Below are 21,532 nucleotides of genomic sequence, written 5' to 3' on the forward strand. Positions count from 1 at the left end.
CCTTGCGTCTCGCGCAGCGACTAAGAATTTACGACAGAAAGCGAGAAGCGTGCGTTGACATTACCGACACCGCCGACATTACCGTACCGACCGAATTTCGCGTCGCGAGAGATACATCGACGCGAAGTGAAGCGTGAAACAAAACACACAAAGAATAGAGAAGAGAAGACGATAAAGAGAAACGGGAAGGCGCGACGGAAGCCGTAAAGCGGTGAGGGGGGAGAGGAGGGATATATCGGACGGCGAAGCGACTGGGAAAAAAGGAACGGGATAGGATAAATGCTACGGCGAACGAAAGACGGCCAACAATGGCAATTATGCGTCGAATCGGGCGCGACAAGATGCTTTCACTGGACGAACATCGGTGAATATAGAGAGATAGCATCTGGCGGCAAGGAGGATCGTCTATTGAATGCAATAGGCTTCCGTGCTACGGGGTTCACCGACTATCGACTTTCCGCTCTTTCGCGTACGAGCGGGGCTTCGAGATCGATTTAAGCCGACCGTTTGTCCGAGTGATACCGAAACCCGATCGATCCGAAAAAAAAAATATCCGCTTATCCTCCTCTCCCGTTATTTCTCAAACTTCGTTCGACGATCGATCGACCTTCTATCCCATGAATTTTTGATGATCATATATACACATATGACTGCCGGTCTAGTTAAAAAACCAGCGTGGTCACGATAATAAATAACAATACAGCATTCTAACGGCATTCTCGTCTCTCTTGAAACATTGACGGGTGTACGTGTTTCGCGGCCATGCAAAGGAGGCTTAGATTCCCGAACGGAACGCAACGGAACGATTAAGTTAAAAACGATTAGTTATATTATATTTCAATTCGACAAATCCGAATCGACGAGTCAACGAGTGGATGAATTGTCTTGGAGGGGGGGGATAAGATAAAGATGGAGATAAAGAAACACGCGGCACGAGGTCCGAAGGAAACAAAAGATGGAGGCGGACAGAGGGTCGGGAAAATCCTGGGTGGAAACGACGTCGGCGGCGTCGCCGCCGGTAGCGGCGCCTATATTGATTTTGGGCCGAGGACGGGGATGTCGGGGGGAAGGGCCACGACGTTGCGACGTGCCGAGCCGAGCCGAGCCGAGCCGAGAGAGAGGGGGGGAGGGAAAGAGAGAGAGGAGAGAGGAAATGCGCGCCGATTTGTCTCTTCCTTTTTCTCCTTTTCGTGAATAGAGTACGAAATACAGTTTGAGAGGGCGGTTTGACCCGTGTCTGGAAAATTTCTCCGTGGAAGGAAGAATTTTTTTCGGCGATAGTTGCGGCCAACTTTCCTCCTCGCCGGTTTTAATATAGGAAGAAAACAGCTGCGTTGACCTTATTTCTCCTCCCTCCTCCCCGAATTCAACCACCATCCACGATCTTTCATATCGCGCTGGATTCAATTTCAAATTCCAAGCCAAGTCTCCGCGGAAAAATATCCTTCCACCCCTTTTTTTTTTTAATACCCCTATATTACGCTTTCGAGAGCTTCCTTTCTCTCGAAAAAAAGAAAAAAAAAAACTATCGTTCTTTCTGTTCACCAGGCAGAAGAATTCGGAATGGAGCACGCATCCCATCGATGGAATGGAGTCGATTAATTTCAAAGACGAGGGGGAGGGGGTGCCATTCATCCTTTGTCGCTTTATTGTTTACGAGCAATTTCGCAGGACAACGACCCGCGAAAGATGTACTATGCAAACTCTTCCCCGAGACAAACCCTTTTTTCAAGAGGGGCACGGTCGAGGCGGGGGGAGAAGAGGTGTCAAAGAACTCTTTTCTTCGTCGAAATCGAGGCGCGGCGACAGCGCATTATCGCGAGAAAGGGGGAATTTATTATCGACGACGCGCAAAATCGAAGAAAAATATATCGAGATAAACAGGCTCGAGAAGCTGAAAGAATCGAGACCGGAAGAGAGACGTAAACCTGCTACGTGTAATTGTCAATTTTTTCCCCCTCCTCTTCTGAGGGAGAACGCGTTCGTCCCGGCGCAATTGATATCGCAAGGGAGTCGAGAAACACCGGGAATGGAGGAAAACTCGCATAATTCATCGGGATGGTTCGGTTTCGAGCGAGGAGAAGAGGCTCTAATCCGACGAAACGAAACTTCTTTACTGCGTCTTGTTCTCCACCTGTTATCAACGGGCGTAATTGGCCAAGATAAGGTATCCTTGAGCCGTGAAACGATAAATCATCCTAGCGGCGTGTTGTTCATTTGTACAAATATCGCGTCGTCGCATTATCCCACCGTGCATCTGGGTTGTGACACGGAGAGCGGCCGATAAAGCGCACCTCCTCGTATCACGGACGAGCGATAACGATAAGCGCGGAAGGGAATCGGGTCCACGCGTTTCGAATAATTCGCCAATTGCGCGCCCCATTCTTCCATTCCTTTTTCCTCTCTCCCCTTCTTCTTTCTGCCAAGCATGCGCTGCAGAGAAAAAAGTCATTCGCGTGAATCAGCGGTTGGGGAGGGGGGTGTTTTTCGAAGCTGCCAATTAACCGCGGCGAAATTACGGGGATCGGGATTATAAGCGTTTTCGATCGGACGACTCATCCTCGCCAATTTTCCGCGATGCTGTCAGCTGTTCTCGGCGAGAGAGAGAGAGAGCCGTCGGGTTACATCACTGATTACCAGCGTTACGAGCACGACGAGAACGTCTGAAAGGTTGGCTCGTTACGCTCGACTCGTGGCCGCGAGAACCGTGAACGGAAGCCAATTGATTCGTGTCAACGATATATATTTCGTTGCTTTTTCCACCTATCGCGCTTATTAGCCGCGCATCCAACCGTTCAGATCGACGAGTACGCGAGCTTTGACTAATAGCCGCGCGAATAATTCTCGCCCCGTCATTCCGTGCAACGCTGCGGGTCGAAAAATTCGCAAACTCACGTGCAAATGTCTCGCGCGATTTTTTCGAACGTCTCGAGGTAATCGCCGCGAGGAACGAAACGAGCAAACGGGAAACGAAATGGGAAAAGGATCGTTCGTGCGAAAGAAGTAACGCCTCCTCCGTTGGCCTCTGATCCAGCGCGACCTCCATCGTGGAAGCATAAACAGCGACGAACGGCACACAGGATCCCTCTTATCTGGCCGGCGAACGGAAAAATGCGCGCGGCGTTTACTTTGCACCTGTATATTTCATCGAGATACTAACGAGATCGCGCTAGGGAAATCCTCTCTCGACGCCCGTTACACGTCTCCCTAGCCCTTCTCCGTGAAATACGACCGCTCGTGCCGGAATTCAACAACGGATCTCGCTGAAATTCTAAACAGACACGACACCACGCTGCGCATGACTTTACCTCGAGTCGACGAACCTCCACCGTGTCTTTTACGACTATCCACGCCGAGCGAATACTCCACGCCATTGCGGCGTAGGTGTGGAACGAGTCTCGAGTCGCTGAGATTCTTCTGAAACGAGCATGATTTCGCGATACGATTCGATACGCCGATTTCGTTTTAACTTCTTTCCGCGATTCTTTTATTTCGAGCAACGATTCGCTAAACGAACGGAGATACGTGCGCAAACGAATGAAAAAAGGAACAGGGGGAAAAAGAAGCGAATGTCCTATTGGATCGAACGCAATCAGCCTTCGACGCGTTACGTAAACAAAATAAACATTTACGTGCACGAAAACCTGTTGTCGGAGACATATGCAGGGGAAACGTTACACGTGCCAACGTACTTCGAGAAAAGCGTGCTCTATTCGAGTTACACGCTCGCGCGACTCGTCACCGAATAGCAAAAAACGTTTGTTTACCAGCGAAATATCCTTGGCCGAAAATTAGTGGATTCCAAGACGCAATCGTCGCGTGTTGACGAAATGGAGTTACGTTTTCGAGTAAACGAATAAAATTTCGTAAAATCGAAGTACATTTTGCGAAATATAATAGCGATCGTCGCACCACGCTCCTATGCTCGCCGACTAAACTGTCGGAAAATCGAAATTTTCGAGAGCTTCCATTTCGCATTAATCGATAGTCCGAATCGATGGTTAAATTTGTAAAAATTGCTCCGATAAACGAGAGCGATATTGACGCATCGACGATAGCCGTTAGTGAACTCATCGAATTTCTTTTCCATTTCGGAATAAATCGTTTTGATTTTCTCAATTACTAGCATTGATTAGCCAACAACATCAAATTCTATGGAAACGGAAATATCAAACAAAACACGGAAGGTCGATCTACGACGTATTAATCGCGAACGTTCGGCGCACTTCAAATCGATTGACGACCACGCTATATTACATTGTGAAATAATTACGCTCGGTGATGAAATAATTGCGATTGTCGGTGATAGAGAAATTTAAGTAGTACGTAGATAAAAAAAGTCGGAATAATAGAAACACGATATAATAAGACGTGTCGTTACGATCGTTACGAAATGCAGCAAAACTCTACGTTATCGACGCGAGTCGTTTTTTTAAATTACGAAAAACCAGAAACAATTCATTGATCGAATTCAATGGTGACGATACCTTTGTGTTTGCGTGTCACGATCGAATAACGCTAGATTGGCTAGGAAAGATCAAAGATACTCACTACTCACGAAGAAGATGACGTTTCAACGAAATTCGTTCGGGAGTGGTGAGAAAAGCGCTATTCAATTTCTCTCTCTTCTATCGAGTTCTTCTTCTTCTTCACTAGTCGATCAAGTTCGTCAACACTACTCGTCCGTTGGACGGTCACACTAGCACTTCCGTAAGAACACTTTAAAGCACGAGCAACGTTAAATCGACACCCTCGTTTTCGCGCCGAGGCGCGCGTTTGACGTATATCACAAACACGAGACGACCACAAATACGTCTTACCGGCCTGAACTCACGCTCGCGACTACCCACAACCTCCAACGCCGCGATCGCAGCGCCGCATCTGGAAGCCGACCGAACCGAACCGCTTGAAATGAAATTTCGTCGTATCGTGTTTTGTCCCCCTCGCTCTCGATTAAATTTAAACAGTGTTAATTCGTATAGATTACGGACGAATATCACAGCGGTGATTAAATAAAATTAATGATTTTCCTGGGATACTGGGATACTGGGTCGGTGACTCTAGTTACGTGCATTGAAACTACGACAGTGAGTTGAATATTTTCTTCCAAAAATCAATCTATTCGTTCGTGTATATATGACACGTGTTATACGATACGTTAACTGAATAACTGATAATTGCGAAAATTATTCGAAACGTATTATTAAATTCTCGACACGTATGTTCCTTGTTTTCACGATTGTCGTACACGAGTGATGCACAACACATACGAGTGCAAATTCGATTTCTTTATCATTTGTGCAACGTGTGACGCCATTACATCAGTGAAAAAAGTGGCGCCAAACTAATGTCGCGATAGTGAAATCAAAATGTCCATGTTCCAATGATAATTAAAACATAATTTTTCAAATGTAATGAAAATTTAATGGAAATATGTTGCCGGTCATCAATTTGTTTTGTCAGATTGCTCGAAAAGATAAAAGCTTCGACCAACAAGCTTATCTAACGACATGACAAACAAACGAAGAGACAAATTACGCTAGTAAAATCGAGTTCCGATAGTAATTGCGGTAATTGGAAACGATCGTTGGAGAATACATCGAGGACCGTGGGACTTGAATCGGTGGACTGAATTTCATCCCGGTGTTCCCTTAACTGTATCCAAACGACGAAGAAGAACAAACTCGACGACGTCGAGGGTACGAGGCAAGAAACGAACTCCGCGTTCCCGACGTTCTGCACCGGTACCATTACCATTACCATTACCATTCCAGGTCTCCTTCCCGTTCTTTCACCGGCCAGCTGGTAAACAGTGTTTCCAAGCCGACCGGGTAAATCAACGAATCGTTCGTCTTCCGATTACCGGCGCGCCCGTTTTTCCCACCCGGCTTACTTACCTTTTTTTCACCATCCTCCCGATCTTCTTCGTTTCGTTGGCGAAATGCGCGATCCTCTCCTCGTCGGGGACAATTTCTTCGTCGCTTTTCAGCTTTCTCCTTACGGGAATTTGCCGGGGAATAATGGTGAGTAACTGTACAAGACCAACCGCGTATCGGTATAAACAAAATTAAATATCTGACTTTCTAATTAACGACCTGTCGACGGGACAATGATGCCTGCGTAAAATTTCGTAATTTTAAACCGATAGCTTCTATGACTATCTCGCGAAAGTCTTTTGTTCGCGTTCGCGATTGTTCGAAACGGTTCGTTTCAAAAAATTCACTCTCCCCGGGCGAAACGGACGCTTCGTTCGAAACGAAGAGAGATGAAAAAGAAAGACGAGTCGATCGGTTCGTCCCCACCCGGTTAATCGGCCATCCGTAATTAACGAGTTCGCGAGCCAACCGAAAGAGGGGAAAGGAGAGCGTTAGAATCGTAGCGTGTAACCGTACACCGCGACCGTCAACGGCTAATTATATCGTCTTCTCTCTCTCGTTCTCGCGCATGCGATCGACACGAATTTCGTTCGTCCGTGAAAAAAGGCACGCGCGCCGACTTATTGAATTTCTCTCGCGAACGAGCACACCCGTTTCAGCCCGTGGCCAACAGGTTGCGCTGAGGAGAGTTGATCCCGAAGCAAAGATCGGGTTTCTCCACCGCCTGCGGGAATATCGTGTTCCTCTCGTCACGGGGGTGGTTCGTGCCGGAAACGGAAGCGAACCGTGCTTCCACAAAGACATCGCACTTCCTCCAATACGAAAAAAATATATAAAAGTACAATACAAGTAGTACTTCTCGAATATTTCTCGAATAATACTTGGACACTCGCGACGACGTTGAAGGTTGGTCCGCTCGACAAGATGAGAGAGATCGATAAAGAGAAACGATTGCAGGAAAGAGGGGGAGGGGGGATGAAGAAAAGTGAATGAAGAAAAGAAGAACACGCGTGTGTTACGATATCGTAACCGTCAAATTATTATTACTCTCTTACAATATCTGTCTCTTTTAATGTTTCTCCTTGAGCTATAAACCGTCATTTCGTGTTTGTACATGAAAATAGTCCAAAAAAGTCAAAAGCACTGTTCGACGCGCTTAGCTTCTTCTCTCTGTTCTCGCGCGATTTAATTACGGGTTTTTAAAAAATCTTCGCGTGCGCAGTTTAGTCTAAGTATATTATCTTATACTCCCCTCCCCCCCTCCCCCCCCTCTCTACACATTGTATTGTTTCTCATTTTTTTTTCTTTCTTGTTTTTACCTTATATTCCTCCTCTCTTCTCGGGTAGCAGTAGTAGTAATAGTAGTAGTAGTAATAGTAGTAGTAGTAGTGATAGTAATGGTAGCAGTAGTCGTACCACTATCTATATAAGTGTGGATTAGAATGAACACCGGCGGTGCTTTCGACGATCGCTCACGACAGGATCGGTAACAACGCGCACAATGAAGCGCGAGACATTGAGCTCTTTATTTCTTCGCTTCTTTTAGCTCTTCTTTTCTTTTCTCTCTTCTTTTTTTTGGCAGTGCGAAGCGAACTCTCTTCGATTTCCCCCTTCGATTGTTCCTTCCTTCCCCGTCCTTTTCTTCTTCCTCCTCTTTTAAGTCGGCCGATCGCGAGGCCGAGGAATTCGCGCGACCGATGAAGCGGCAACCGATCGTTCTCGTCCAAAATTTTATTATCTCATCTCTCGATCATTGTATCACATTGTGTACATGCAATAACAATTAAGTATATCTTTCTTCTATTCTCTATATATTCCTCCATATCTAATCCTCGATCGGAGACAATTTATTGCCACCTCATCGGAAAAATTAGGTCGTTCAAAGAAACGATCGGCTCGATATATATATATCGATATATATATATATATATCCGATGAAAAAAGTGAAAAAAGGCGATCAGAGCAGGCTTTCCAGTTTTCAAAGGTCGAAAGACAGTGGACGTCGACGGTGCCGATTTTTTACCGATCTCAACGTTTTAAACTTTATACATATGTATATATATATATATATCATCCGATTTATCTCGTTTTCTCTATTTCTTTTTCACCTTTATCGCGAATGATGAAGAAAGAAAATGGCGGTTCGTCACATTCGGTTTGGAACAATGAGAAATTCTCAAAAAGCAAAAGCAAAAGAGGGAAGAAACGCGTGGAACGTACGATCGATAATCGACACGAGGCTCGAACAATGGAAAATTTGACGAAAGGATAGACGCGTGTATCGTATGCCGATCCATAGCGATCGTGTGTAGGAAACGATATCTCTCTCTCTCTCTCTCTCTCGAGGGGACGCGATCGTTCTCCTCGTCCGTTTCTACGTAGAATTTATAATAAAAGAGCAAACACTATATCGTTAATATCCTTAGCCGATTATTTACACTGGTAAAACATGTCTCAATTCTCCTCTGTAATCGTTTCAACTCTGCTCACTTTATTTTCATCCTCTTTTCTCTTTTTCTTTGTACGTTTTACGAATGCCTTCTGCTGCTTCTTTCTCTTTTTTATTTTTATTTTTTTAATTATTATTATCATATTAAAGAGGCGCGCCCGGTAAATAGTTTTCTTCGAGCGCGGTTTCTTCAAGAGAGAGCCGTGAAAACTAGAAAGCCGTATTCAATATACAAGTTTTTTTATCGCCGCGTTTCGTGCTTCTTTCGTCCACGAACTTTAAATCCTCCCTCCCCCTTCGTTGCCTGAAAGAAACGGCGAAATTTCCAACAGCGGTTTCGAAATTCGATCGAATTTGGACGATTTTTAAGAGGGAAACACGCTCGATTGAAATCGCTCGAGTCGATGATAACGATGACAAAACGCCCGACGAAATGTCGATAAGCGAGTAAAATCACTTGTTCGAATTTCGAAACGCGAATTTCGAAGCTGTTTCTCGGCCTCGGTTTAACCCTCGAATACGCTCCACTCGTACGCTAGAACCAGCCGAAACGCGTGCACGCGGTTTATTTATCCGTGGTATATTGCTTTTTTCCCCTGCGCGTGATTGCGATTAAAAGAAACGCGTTAGAAAAAGAATGTGTGACGATGGATTGGAGATCGTGCTCGAGGGTTCCAACGTGGACGACAAACCGACTGGAATGAGAATTTATAAATTCAATTTCACAAACTTTTTACAAACTTATCCACTAGTTGCTTTAAGTATACGCGAGCTTTGAGAGAGTCGAATCGATGGAAAAAGAACAATTAATTACAACCGAACGTTAAACGAACACGTGTGTCTCCGAGGAATCGTCGTTTAACCATCGATATCCTCTTTTTCGTTTTTCCTTTGAAAAGAAAGAGAAAGAAAAAAAATGCAAAAGAAAAAAAAAGAAAAGAAAAACGTTAGTATCTTCTTTTTATTCGGAAGAAATTATATTCGGCATGTCGAACGCAAGACGAAAGGAAAAAAATTATTACATACGCGTCTCGTCCGCTTCTATATCAAGTTAACTCTCAACTGTCGTTTGCAAAAATACGAGACCGTCGTCGTACCATCGTTCTTCTTTCTTTCCTCCTTCTCTCTGTCTCCTTCGCCTTCCTCTCGCTCTTTTTTTTCCGCCTATCGTTTCTTCGTCTATATATATATATATATATATATGTGTATGTATATATATATATATATATATAGTTTTTTGTCCCGAACATCGCGACTCGTAATCGATCGTGTATCTTTATTTACACAGTGCTCTAAACGATCCATTATAATTATAACCGCGTGTTCTCTCTCACGCGCACGCACGCAGGCATGCATATACACACGCGATCACTCTCTCTCACTCCTCCACAGTCTTTCGCATACGTTTTACACATGTACAAGGGAACCGAGAGAACAGCCACGATCGCGAACAATACCACATGCACACACTCTTCAAACGATACATCTGTTTTGAAACACAAGTTGAAACACGCCTCGTAACTGTTCCTCAGCCCGAGTCTCCCCTCTCGTTTTCAATCCTAACGAATATCCTAATTACCTTATGTAAAACTTTACAACGTTTCGTTAAAATATACATTTATTATTGTTTAATAATGCGTAAAATAACGCGGATACTTTACTAATGCTAGCACGGGGGAAAAACACGATCGATACATATATATGTATATATATATATACACATACATATATATACATATATATACATATATATGTATAATAAAAAAAAAAATGGGAAAAAGTGGTATTAAAAGTGAATAGTATTGCGAACAAATACAACCCCCTCCCCCGTCTTAGAAAAAGGAAGGGGGGAGGGAAAGAAAAAGGAAGAAAAATGTATCTACGAAAAATCAATATTTCAAACTGAACAATTTGATGTTCTTTCCGTCTTTGTCTTTCTGTCGATGTTTTCTTCTTCTTTTTATTTCTCAAATACAACGGTACGAATAATCGACGAATGATTAAAAGGAAAAAAAAAAAAAAAAAATAAACAAAAATACGAATGTCAGAATAAATCAATTGAAAGAACTGGTAATTTATTATTCACAGCATCGAATATCTCTACTACTCCGATTCCTTTTTTCCTTTTTTTCCTTTTTTTTTTCTTTTTTTTTTTTCTCTTTTTTTTTTCCGTTTACTTGAAATAGAATCACACAATAATTAGATCCTATACACTAAATGCGGACAGTCTTTTCCGAAGCGAACTATGATGATTATAATATATATATATGTGTGTGTGTGTTTATGTATATATATATATATATGCATATAAATATATACACATATATATAATAATAATAATAATAATAATAATAATAATAATCTAAAAATGTCGAAAAATTGTTGGGGCAGGTTCCGAAATAAAATCAGATTTTCATTTCATCTCGCATCGATTTTAAATTTCCCGCCACGGTTCACTGCCACGAGATCAAGCGTGATCGGACACAACCGAAAGCGTTTCCCGCCGATCCACCCTCGCTCAAAAAAAAAAAACAAACGTACAATTACATGTCTAAATATCGAGTAAATCGAGTAAACTTAATAATTTCTATCTAAACAACGTTGCGAAAACGTTCTAAACCTAATCGATAATTCGATTATATCTTTCTAAATACGACTGAACACGACACTGAACGCGTCCCCCTCCCCCCCCTCCCGCCTTACGTTCACACGCATCGTATCAATGCTTTCGAAATAATTCTAGAGAGAGAGAGAGAGAGAGAGAGAGAGAGAGAGAGAGAGAGAGAGAGAGAGAGAGAGTGAGAGGGAGAAAAAAAAACGTATGTACTAACACGAGTTCCCGCGCAAAATAGAAATTGGTCCCACCCGTGATAAAAGTTTCTTCGTAATCGTTACCTATATATCTCACCTAATCGATCATCTAACGAGAGGATCGTTAGAAACGCGACGAGAGTGGAGCGAAAGGAACGACGATCGAATCCACCGATCACGCCACGAAGTAAATCAAACGCGAACATGAACACAAAGATGAACACGAAGAGAAGGAGGAGAAGAAAGAAGGAGGAAGAAGAAGAAGAAAGAAAGAAGAAGCGGTACGAAAAATAGTGGGGAGAGAAACGAGGTGCGCGACGTGAGATATGTTACATGGCACTGGCAGAAAGATGCCACAACATGGGGGGGAAGGGGAAAAAAGCAAAAAACGAGGGGGGAAAAAGGCGAGCGGTGAAAGAGAGGAAAAGGAGGGGGGCAGAATATACCGCGCGCTAAACGAAAAAATCGATCGATCGTTTTATCTCTGCGTTTAAACGGCGAGTTTAACTTGTATACACATATAGCTGTTATGTACATATATATATATATATATATATACGCGATACGGATTTTCCTACGTCTTTATATTTTCGCTGGCAGTGCCTTGGTTTCGCGTCCAACGTGATGAGACTGGCAGTAAGCGCGCGTGACGGCGCAACGTTCGCGCAAAAAAACGGATCTAAAAAGGATGTGAAGAACGTTAGAAGAGAGAAGAGAGGGAAATAAAGAAAGAAAGAAAGAAAAAGAATCGATCGGAGGGCGACCAGTTTAGGCGCGGGACGGTGAGAAAACGGTACCAAACTCGAAAAGTTAAGCGAATTAATTAAGAGGCGGTTTCTGAAAGTCGCGTACAGCGTCCATGGTATTTGAACGGGTGGCAGTGCGCGTTATTTGGCAGTGACGCGTTTCTTCTCTTCTCTCCTGCGAACCGCTTCCTCTTTCCATAACGAGCCAGAACGGATCTCCCTCTTCGATTCCATTTCATCGCGGCGCTCCTCTTCTCGTGATGCTGAACACCCAAACGTGTACTTGTGTGTATGTATATATATATATATATATATGTGTGTGTCTCTCTCTCTTCCGAAACGAGAATCCAAAAGATCAAAAAAGTGAATCTCCTTCTCGCTTGGAATCGTGTAAGCTGACAATAGGCTGTGCGCCGCCCCCTTCGGGACAGCTTCGATATCCTTCTAAAAGAAGAGGCAGTGGCCCGTATCATCAGGCGATTTACAGATAATTTCAACTAACTATTTACATACGCTCGTCCGCGAATATATATCCCGTTGCCGTTGGCACGTGCGCCGGTACTTTTTTTCTCTTTTTTCTTTTTTTTCTGCGTAAAGGAAACCAGCGAGAGTTTTTTTTTTATATATATATGTATAATTACGGTGACGAATAATTTTTCACTCGCGCACTCGCTCACGCGCACGCACGCACCTGAAGCAACAAAGGACACATCGTAAACCACTTATACATCCGCGGCAACTAGAGATCTATCGGATTATACAGTTAATCGTAATAATAATAATAATAGTAAGAATAATTAATCGACCAATTAGCCTAGAGTTCTTAATTACAATCGTATTGGCAGTGTTTCTTAGCTGGTGTGTGTAGATGTGCTTCTGTCCGTGTGTGTGTATGTCCCAGTATGCTTATTCTTTTCCTCTTTTCGCTCTATCCAGTTGTCTCCTTCTTCGCTCGATAATTGCTCTCCTCCGTTCTTTTTTTTCTCTTCTTGTTCTCTCTCTCTCTTCCTCGCATCTTTTCGATCATACCAGCTCGTACCAGCTACACAACACGTCGTCGACACGTCGAATAATCCACCCCTCCCACTTGTTACTCCTCTTAATTTACAAGTATTCACTTTACTCTCTACATAATTATATATGTGTACAATCGTGCGGCATCCACATTCCATGATGTCAGAAATTCCCGCGATACGAGAAATATATTTTCTACGATCTCGGCGTGTCTAACCTAACACCTATGAAAATAGCGATCCGACACACACTCATCCATTATCCATAAGTTCTCCTCCTCCTCCTTCTTCTCCTTCCTCTTTGTAAACGATTCGCTTTCGCATTATTCCCCCAACCCTTTAGTAACTCCTGTGGAAAATGTAACACAGCCATCGTGTTTCATCCTTATTATTCAGAGTGGTAACAGCTCTTCGTACGTACGGTCGGTACTGCAGTCGATGCTCTCACGCTGTCGAATAGGCGGTTCTTTTTTCTTCCTTTTTCATCCACTTTCTTTCCTTCAGAGCTGTTCCTTTTTTATCGCAGGTATCCCCGACCGACCGAGTAATTTTTATCTCTTTCGTCGCGATTCCGATAGCTGATCTGCGTGCAAAATTCTTCTTCGACGCGATGTTATATTATCTTCCCTTCTTTTTTCCGTCGAATCGGATGAAAAACGTTGAGACGATACAGAGACTTGGAACTGAGAGAGTTTTTGAATTCGGGAATCATAAAGAGGATATATATATATATATGTATGTGTATATAATATATAATGTACAGTTGCTTTTGAAATGAAAAATCATTGGAGATTCCTGCTTTTATTCTGATTTTCCTTTTCTTTTCTTTTCTTTTTTTTTTTTTGCCTTTGTCGATTCGGCGATCGGAAGATAAGAACGAGAGGGTTAAACAGAATAATAGAAACTATTTGCTCGATCTCGTTTCGCCACAGCGGCAGAGTTTGCAGCATTGACATTTTCGTTGCACGTAACTAAGCGCAGGGAAGATAAAAATAGGTTGACGATGAAGTGTGAAATGAAAAACAAGTTTTAGGCACGAACAAAGCAAGCTCGTTCCGACTTCTCTTTTTATTTATTTACTTTTTTTTCTTTTTACTCTTCTCTCTATTTTTCCATCTCGTTTCGTACACGATATTCTCTCTCTCTCTCTCTCTTTTCTCTTTCTTTTTCTCGAAGAGGGGAAAACGGATAAATCTCGATAGAAATCCCATTGGCACATCGGTCGTTCGACTGTCTCTTACCGTTTCAAGTTTCGCGTCAACCTTTGTTTTATTATACATTCTCGTGAAAGTAACAGCGAATCGTATCTCGTTTCTTCCTTCTCTCTTTCTTCTTTTCTTTTTTTCGTCTATTCTTCGGTGATACCATTTACATTCGTCTTTGGCTATTGCCCTCTGTTGTCGTCTTCTCGCAAGATTCCTTTATCCGATAACGCAACGCCCATGCATGCACGCCCCCTCTAAGCTCCTCTCTCTCTCTCTCTCTCTCTCTTCCTCTCAATCTCTCTTTATCTCCGCACGTCGCACGACAACGGCCTGCACGAATTTCTACCGAGTTGAAGATCGAGGTAGATACATCTCCTTTTAAAAGTTGGTCGAGGGTCGAGGGTGAGCCGAAACACAAGTTCGCGTCTCCATTCTTCGCACCCCTTTTCTCTCTCTCTCTCTCTTTCTCTCTCTTTCATCTCGGGGGGTAGTTGAACAGGGCCCGGAAGTGCCAAGGGGCCGTTGTTAGATATTAATTGATTCTTAAGGCCACCAGAGTGATTATCTCCTTACAATCTCGTTAACTAACATTTAATAGTTTGCATTTTTTTTTCCCTTACTTCTCTTTGTTTTTTTTTTATTATTTTTTTTTTTATTATTATTATCATTATTACTCCCTTCTTCGCTCGCTTAACAGCGAGTCGCGCATTATCGTATCGAGTTGTATCGAAGTAAAATTCTCGTCTCGTCTCTTGCGTTATTGTTTCCTCCTTCGTCTCCTTCTTCCTCTTGTTTTTTTTTTTTGTATTTTTTCTTTTTGTATTTTTTTTTTGTATTTTTGTTTTTATTTTTTTCTTTTTTTTCTTTCTTTCATTTTAATTCAACTCCACCGTCTCTCTCGATTGGTCTTGGTGACGACGGTCAACGGTATATAAAATCGTATCCACGGTGAGGCACTTTTGAGGCCCAAGCCTAGCTCTTCCGAGTCCGACGAGTGTCGCAGCTTCGAGTATCACAGGCACTCGTGGCAGGAATCGACCCCAACGTTTTCAAAATTTGGTATCGATAGGCAACAAGAATATCATTTCATCGCTATCCACGACTACTAAATATATCACCTAACGATTTCGTTCGATTTAGGCTAAATAAATTAGAATGTAGTAATTACTCTTTCTTCTCCTTTGGGTATATTCTTAGCTAAGTTCTTAATCTTCGTCCGTTCGTTCGTCCTTCCTTTCTTCTTCTTCTTCTTCTTCCTCTTCTCGAGCGATGCATATCTTCCAATCTATCCTCGTCCTTCTTCTTCTCTCTCTCTCGAATCCATTCTCGCAGATCCTCATGGATTCTCCCGATTCGTCCATTACAGTTCGGACTCGTTAAGACCATTCGATCCAATCTAATCCGTACTTCGGGCCATGCATTTCTAGCTCTCGAAACGAGAGGGCGTCTTACCCAGGTTACCCTTCCCTGAATTATCTGCATTCAGGTTAATTTTGCTAGGCTTCTTTTTTACTTTTTCCCCCAGTTTCCATACCAGAAAGCGCGATCATCCTGATACAGGACTCGTCTCTCTATTCGTTCTCTGGCTCGATCGTCGCTACTTGGTCACGCTTTTCCCTTCGATCATTCTCGATCGGCATTATCACGAGTTCTTGGCCGGTTTCCGGCGCTGCTTAACTCGCATCGACGACGGCTCAGTGCTGCCCACTGCCGAGAACAGGGCCAAGCTCACTTCCTCCGGGTGAGACGCCGCCACTTTCCGTATCCCTACGTTTTTCGTGCTTTGTACTTCGGACTCTAATACCCATTCGTCCGGCTCGCTGCCGTGAAAATAGAAAAAGAATTTACGATACAGGTTTAAAACACGAGATAACGTAAGAGTAAAGAGGAACGTAAGAAAAAATTTTTCTTAGTTTACTCACATATCTTGAGGGTACCATCGTAACAATACTTTAGTCTTTCCGTCCATTTCTACTCTTCGGGCTAATACCTGAAGAAGAAGAAGAAGAAGAAGAAGAAGAAAAGGATCAGATTATTAACAGTGACAGTGTATATAAACGAAGTGAAATTCTCTTCGCCTACTTACTTGACTAGTTAGGGCCATCGAATTTCCTGGTGTCTCAGCGAGACGACCTTGCGTTCTCGACTTCGCCAATTGAAGCAGCCTGTGCTGAAGACCCTCCATCACCCCTGAATCGAAGTAATCGAACAGTCTCGCTGTCGAAAAAGAGAAAGAAAACGAAAATGAAGAGTCCGTCCAAGAGGATCTCTCTCAAAGGGGGGAGGAAAAAACGGTATCTACCTGACCACGGTTGCCGCCTGTATCGAAGCCGTTTACCGTTTCTTCTCACCAATTTCCCTCCGCTCTCGCAGCTCCGTCTAGCGTTATTGTTGCTCGTTTCCGGTTGATTAAAGTGTCCGTTCACGTGCCTCTCGAGAGCCGTCTGCAAAGCACATTTCGTTCGATCATCGTCCGGAATTGGGCACGTTCCAGGGAGAGCACGGATTCGTAATAAATTTGAAAAAAATAAATAAATAAATATAAGACGCGAATTTCGAACGGGAATCGATCGGGACCACGGTATACCATAATTGACAACGTGATGGATTAGATAAAGGTATTAGATAAAAAGAAAAAGAAAAAAGTCTCCTGGCGCGACGAGAGTTCGCTTCGAACGAGACACGTTTCGTCGCGGCGAGTCGTGAGCGTTGACTATTTTCCAAAATGGTTCCCATCGCTCCGGCGAGGCGAGTCTCACGGTGCGGATGAATCTAGCCGCGACCAGAACCGTAAAAAAAGACGCGATCGAACTAGTTCCTTCCTTTCGCCTCGGGAGAAGCGACGTGTCAGAGCTCTCGATTGCGGGTGGACAGTTCTTTTTTTCGTTTTTCTCGGCCGTCCCTGGAAAATGCCCGCCGTTCTCGAGCAAACGAATCGACCGAGGCAAATCTCTCCGCTTTTTTTCCATACTTACGCGCACCCTCGGTAGAAGTCGGTAAAGAAGAGCGTTTGCAATCTTTAACCTTCTTAACCGGCACGGATCGATTCGTCTCTCTTTCTCTTTCTTACCAGTTCTAAGGAATCGAAACAAGGGAGTACAGTTCGCCGCGGTTCGAGACGACAAAATTTCGTAAATAATAAATTTAACGTATTCGAGAGTCGAACGCGTAGTCCCTCGTTTGCGCGCAACGATACATTACCTAACCATTCGGCGGCATCGAATTTCATAACAAAGGAAAAAAAAAGGAAAAAAAAGAAAGAAGGAAAGAATCATCTCTGCATCTGGTATACTTCAATTCGCGAGGAGGCTCGTTGAAGGACGTAAGTTGACGCTCGTGCTCGACATAAACACAGTAGAAAAAACATGTTTCGTTAGTTTGCACACATGGACAGTTTGCTCCTCGCGCTTAACGATTATTGGCACGGATACAGAGACAGGTCTCGGTCTCGATAGGAAAGGACGAAGTTAGGACAAATCGACCAAACTGTTCCTTGAAAATCTCACCGATTCTCGTACGAACGGTTGGAAGGAAAAGTTTGGACGATTCTTTCGTCGCGAGGTAAATGCAAAAGAGAATCGACTTATAACTTCGGCATGGAATCGAGGAGGCATTACCTGAGAGCTGAATCTGCTGCCGCAGCCGTCGACTATGCACCGGAAGGGCTTGTTCCCTCCGTGAGACAACACGTGCCGTTCCAACCACCTCCTCGAACAGGAACTCCTCCCCTGCACCTTGCAACCCTGCCACTGGCACACGAAGTTGTCGCTCCCTGTCTGGGTGTTGATGTGAGCTACCTGAAGGAACGCGGCAAAATCACTTGTCAAACGAACGAGTCATTTCCTTTCCTTTTCTCCTTTTCTCTCCCATTTTTAATAGCCAATACGATATCGTACGTTGACCACGTACGTTGAAATCCTATATATCCACCGGATATTCGATAGCCACCAAAGTGTTGTTGCGATATATCGATTTCGCGACGAGAGAGGGAAGATAAAAAAGAAGAAAGATCCGAGTCCTTTTGTGTCCCGAAAACGCACGGAGTAACAACAACAACAACGATATACAAACGGGGAACGCGATACAGGTTTGTTACTCGCGTCATACCGATCGAGTTACCGCGGAATCGAATCGAGTGGAATGGAATCGCTTTCCAATTTACCTGCAAATGTTCGAGAAGTTCGCCGCTCGACTCGAAGCTCTCCTCGCACTTGTCCCACCGGCACACACCGCTGTCCGTTGCCTGTTGCCTGTCCTTCTCCGGCTCCCGCGCGGGGAATCGTATGGTGGTCGGGGCGGAGAGTATCGGCGATAGGGGTGGTTTCGATTCGCTGCTCCTCGAGTCCTCCTCCTCCTCCTCGACGTCGTCCTCGTCCGCGGGCCTCACCTGCCTCTCCTTACCCTCCTTGCCCCCGTCCTCGGCCGGGAACCTCTTCAACGGGTCCTGCCCGCCCTGCGACCGCAACGAGCCCAAGATGCCCCCGCAGCTGTTGGTCAGATTGTTGTTCTCGTTCACGTGCGGCTTCGCCAGGATGCAACCCTTGAAGTCGAGGGCCGCCGCCTCCACGTTGCCCAGCGTCGCGGGGGTGGGCGTCGGGGGAGGCGAGGGGACGCCGTTCTTCGCGTTCGAGCTCGCGTCCGAGGTCAACCTGGGGAGGCGAACCAGGGCGAATAAGGAATAAGGTTCCTCGCGTGTCGAGATCCGACGTTACCTGAGCGACGAGAGCTTGCAGCCGGGCATGTTCTTCAACACTTCGTTCGAGATGGGCAGGCTGGGCATAGGCTTGGGCAGCTTCTTCTCCATCTTGCCGTTCGCCCTGGGCACCACGACCAGCGGCGGCTTCTTGCTGGGCGGCGGGGACATGGCCAGATTTCTCACCTCCCAATCGTTGCCCGACGCGGCCCGCCCGCTCGGCGACAGGTACTTGGCCAAACCGGCCTTGCTCCTCTGCACCGTGGCAGCCGGCCTCCGAAATTCCGACGAGCTCTTCGCGACCAGCACCGACATCGCCTCGCCGTTCTTCTTGATCTTTCCGCCGAGAAACGTAGCGCCGATTAATCGGGAAGACCGAGGAGAAATAAACAGACAAATGTGAAAGTCACCTTGGGTTGCTGGGGCTTGATCTGCGTTTTGAAGTACTCGGTGATCTTCCCCTGGGACTCGTGATGGTGATGATGATGGCCGGCGGCGCTCGGCTTGCCGGCCGACTTGCCGCCTCCCCTGAACCCGGGATCCGCGGCCCCGGACCTCGGCAGGGCGCCAGCCTCGGGCTCGCCCTTCAGCCTCTTGTAGGTGGAGCACGCGGTGGCCGCGAGGGGCGGGGTCCAGGGCCACTGGGGCCTGGTGCTCAGCTGCGAGGAGGGCGCCAGCTTGGGCAGGGACGGCAGCGGACTAGCGGACGCGCCCCTCACGGCCGCCACCCCCTCGTCGCTGCTCGTGCTGCACGGGGAACCGGGCTCCGTGATGTCGCTGGTACCGCTGCTGCTGCATTCCCCGCAGGACACGGCCACGCCACTGCGAAAAATCGTGCTCCATTCAGATATATTCCAACAATTTATTCGCGTCATCCGCCAGGCGGAAGAAAGTCCTCTTACGTTGCGAAAGTCCCCCCCGTTTCGCTCCTTCCCTTTCTCGAAACTCCGCTCCATCCTTTCGGGGGAGGGGTGTTCTTTTTTTGCGGTTTAGAAATGGGGGGCGGTTGATGGGAAACGGGACCACTAGCGGGGAAATTGCACGTTTACCGGGTAACAGTGTTAGCAGCAGCGCGAACCTAATTACAGGGTCGGACACTGGCAATTGGGGCGGCGTTTGAGGGCCGCGCCACGAGCCGTTCCGCTCGCCCCCCTCCTCTCCGCCGAGGAAACGCGACCGAGGAGGAGAAATCGTTGTCATTCTCGTCGAGCGGGAGTCATTAGTCGAAATTCGAATTCGAGTGGTGGGGAGGAAAGAAAGAACTGGGTTTTAACGATCGAAAGAGCGAAGGGGAATAAAAGGGGGAAAATTGGCGAAATTAAATGGATGGATGGATGGAACGGTGGACGGAAACGCGAGCACGAATTTCTGTTTAGTTGGCGAAACAGAAAACCTGGACTCGAGTCGCTCAGGCCGCTTGCACCTGCGTTACGGGAACGGTATTGCAAAAGCAATCGTATCGCATGCCAGAGCGGTAGTTCGCGTTTCGCCGCGAAAAAGAATGCCCGTTGGAATGAAGTTTGCGCTCTGGAACGAGGATTGAATTCACGCGCAACATCGAATACCGTTTTCTCCGTTTCCCATCTCCGAAAAGAGTCTCAGCCAGTAACGCCCTCTCCGATTAATTTACGATAATCGATCGATTACCATTCGCCCGTTCGTTCGAGATTAATTAAAAAGCGCATCGGAGAGAGAGAGAGAGTTTTCTCTCCTCACACCTGCCTGCACACCCACGACATCGATCGCAACCGATAATCGATCGAACGAACGGTTTCGTTAGTTGGCGACCGATAATTGGTTCGCGCTCGAGCAAAGTCGAACGCGTGCGTGATGCACGCTTTGATGCGGTGCTCGTTAACGAGGCAACCCTCCCTCTCTCTCTCTGCTTAATTTTTAATTCCTGCCATGATCGTTGTCGAGGTAGGCTCGGGTCGAACAGATTCGATCGAAACGATTCGTATTCCAGTTCCACGAGTCGGTGTCCTCGTTGTCATCGTTCGCCGCGGTGATAAGATCGAAAGAGAGGAGATAACGAAGCCGAGGGACAGAAACGAAGCTAAACTAAACTAAACTAAACGAAACGAAACGAAACGAAACGAGCGTTTCTAAGGTTCGCGTGATTTCTCGTGATTTTGCGCGTCTCGTCGGCGAGCAGTGACCGAGACGGCGTAAATTCTCTCGGACGATAAAACGCGATCCTAGTTTTCAGGGAAGGAAGGAGGAAGAGGAGGAGAGGGAAAGGAGGACGCGGGCTCGCTCGACCCGACGGAGGCATGCACGCCGCTCTCCATGCTTTTCGCCACGGCGGATATTTTCGGAGGCGCGATCGTGCGCCGTGCTGTCGACGTCACCGGAGAAAGAAAGACACTGACCTTTCCACATTACGATTCCTTTCCGACATTGCGTTTACGCAACGACGCGCTCTGTCGGCCGAGGGCGAGAGACCAACCGGGAGAAACCAAGTCGCGCGGTCGTTCGTTAAACTCTCGACCGGCTGGTGAATGACGGTCATTGTGCCATCAAACTCCTTTATCGATTCGAGAATCTCCTCCGGGTCGAGAGGGCCCTCTTCGACGATCGAACGTCGCCTCCTCTCTCCTACCTGGATACCAATTCGACCCATTTCTCTCCTACGTTCCTACAACGCCTGTTTCCCGTCTATCGAAATACCAAAATTTCCCATCTAACGCGTTCGCGGCTGTTCGTTCGACGTAAATAAAACGTGGGTAACGCGATACG

The 21,532-nt window shown here is 45.7% G+C and overlaps 2 protein-coding genes across 16 annotated transcripts in view; both read right to left on the bottom strand.

The window, feature by feature from the left end:
- The window catches only part of LOC108003706 (SH3 and multiple ankyrin repeat domains protein 3), a 94,875-nt gene extending 88,463 nt beyond the window's left edge, over nucleotides 1–6,412 (bottom strand). For 11 of the 13 annotated variants that reach the window (XM_062071584.1, XM_062071580.1, XM_062071573.1 and 8 more), the window contains exon 1: nucleotides 4,552–4,860. The gene's annotated coding sequence lies outside the window, so the exon portion shown is untranslated. Of the gene's footprint in view, nucleotides 1–4,551; nucleotides 4,863–5,897 lie in introns of those variants that run through there. The other 2 variants (XM_062071568.1, XM_062071574.1) reach the window with 2 other exon arrangements.
- A 479-nt stretch (nucleotides 6,413–6,891) lies between these two features.
- The window catches only part of LOC108002845 (general transcriptional corepressor trfA), a 69,444-nt gene continuing 54,803 nt past the window's right edge, over nucleotides 6,892–21,532 (bottom strand). Inside the window, exons 2-9 of one of the 3 annotated variants that reach the window (XM_017064779.3) lie at nucleotides 19,204–19,615; nucleotides 18,813–19,129; nucleotides 18,263–18,749; nucleotides 17,718–17,897; nucleotides 16,403–16,544; nucleotides 16,187–16,317; nucleotides 16,023–16,090; nucleotides 6,892–15,920 (exon numbers count right to left, since the gene is read on the bottom strand). In XM_017064779.3, coding sequence (XP_016920268.2) covers nucleotides 15,743–15,920; nucleotides 16,023–16,090; nucleotides 16,187–16,317; nucleotides 16,403–16,544; nucleotides 17,718–17,897; nucleotides 18,263–18,749; nucleotides 18,813–19,129; nucleotides 19,204–19,615 — 1,915 coding nt within the window. In that variant the 3' untranslated portion in view covers nucleotides 6,892–15,742. The other 2 variants (XM_028669217.2, XR_009828873.1) reach the window with 2 other exon arrangements.

The sequence above is a fragment of the Apis cerana genome, linkage group LG2 (genome assembly GCF_029169275.1).
Source record: "Apis cerana isolate GH-2021 linkage group LG2, AcerK_1.0, whole genome shotgun sequence".
In the NCBI taxonomy this organism is placed as follows: domain Eukaryota; kingdom Metazoa; phylum Arthropoda; class Insecta; order Hymenoptera; family Apidae; genus Apis; species Apis cerana.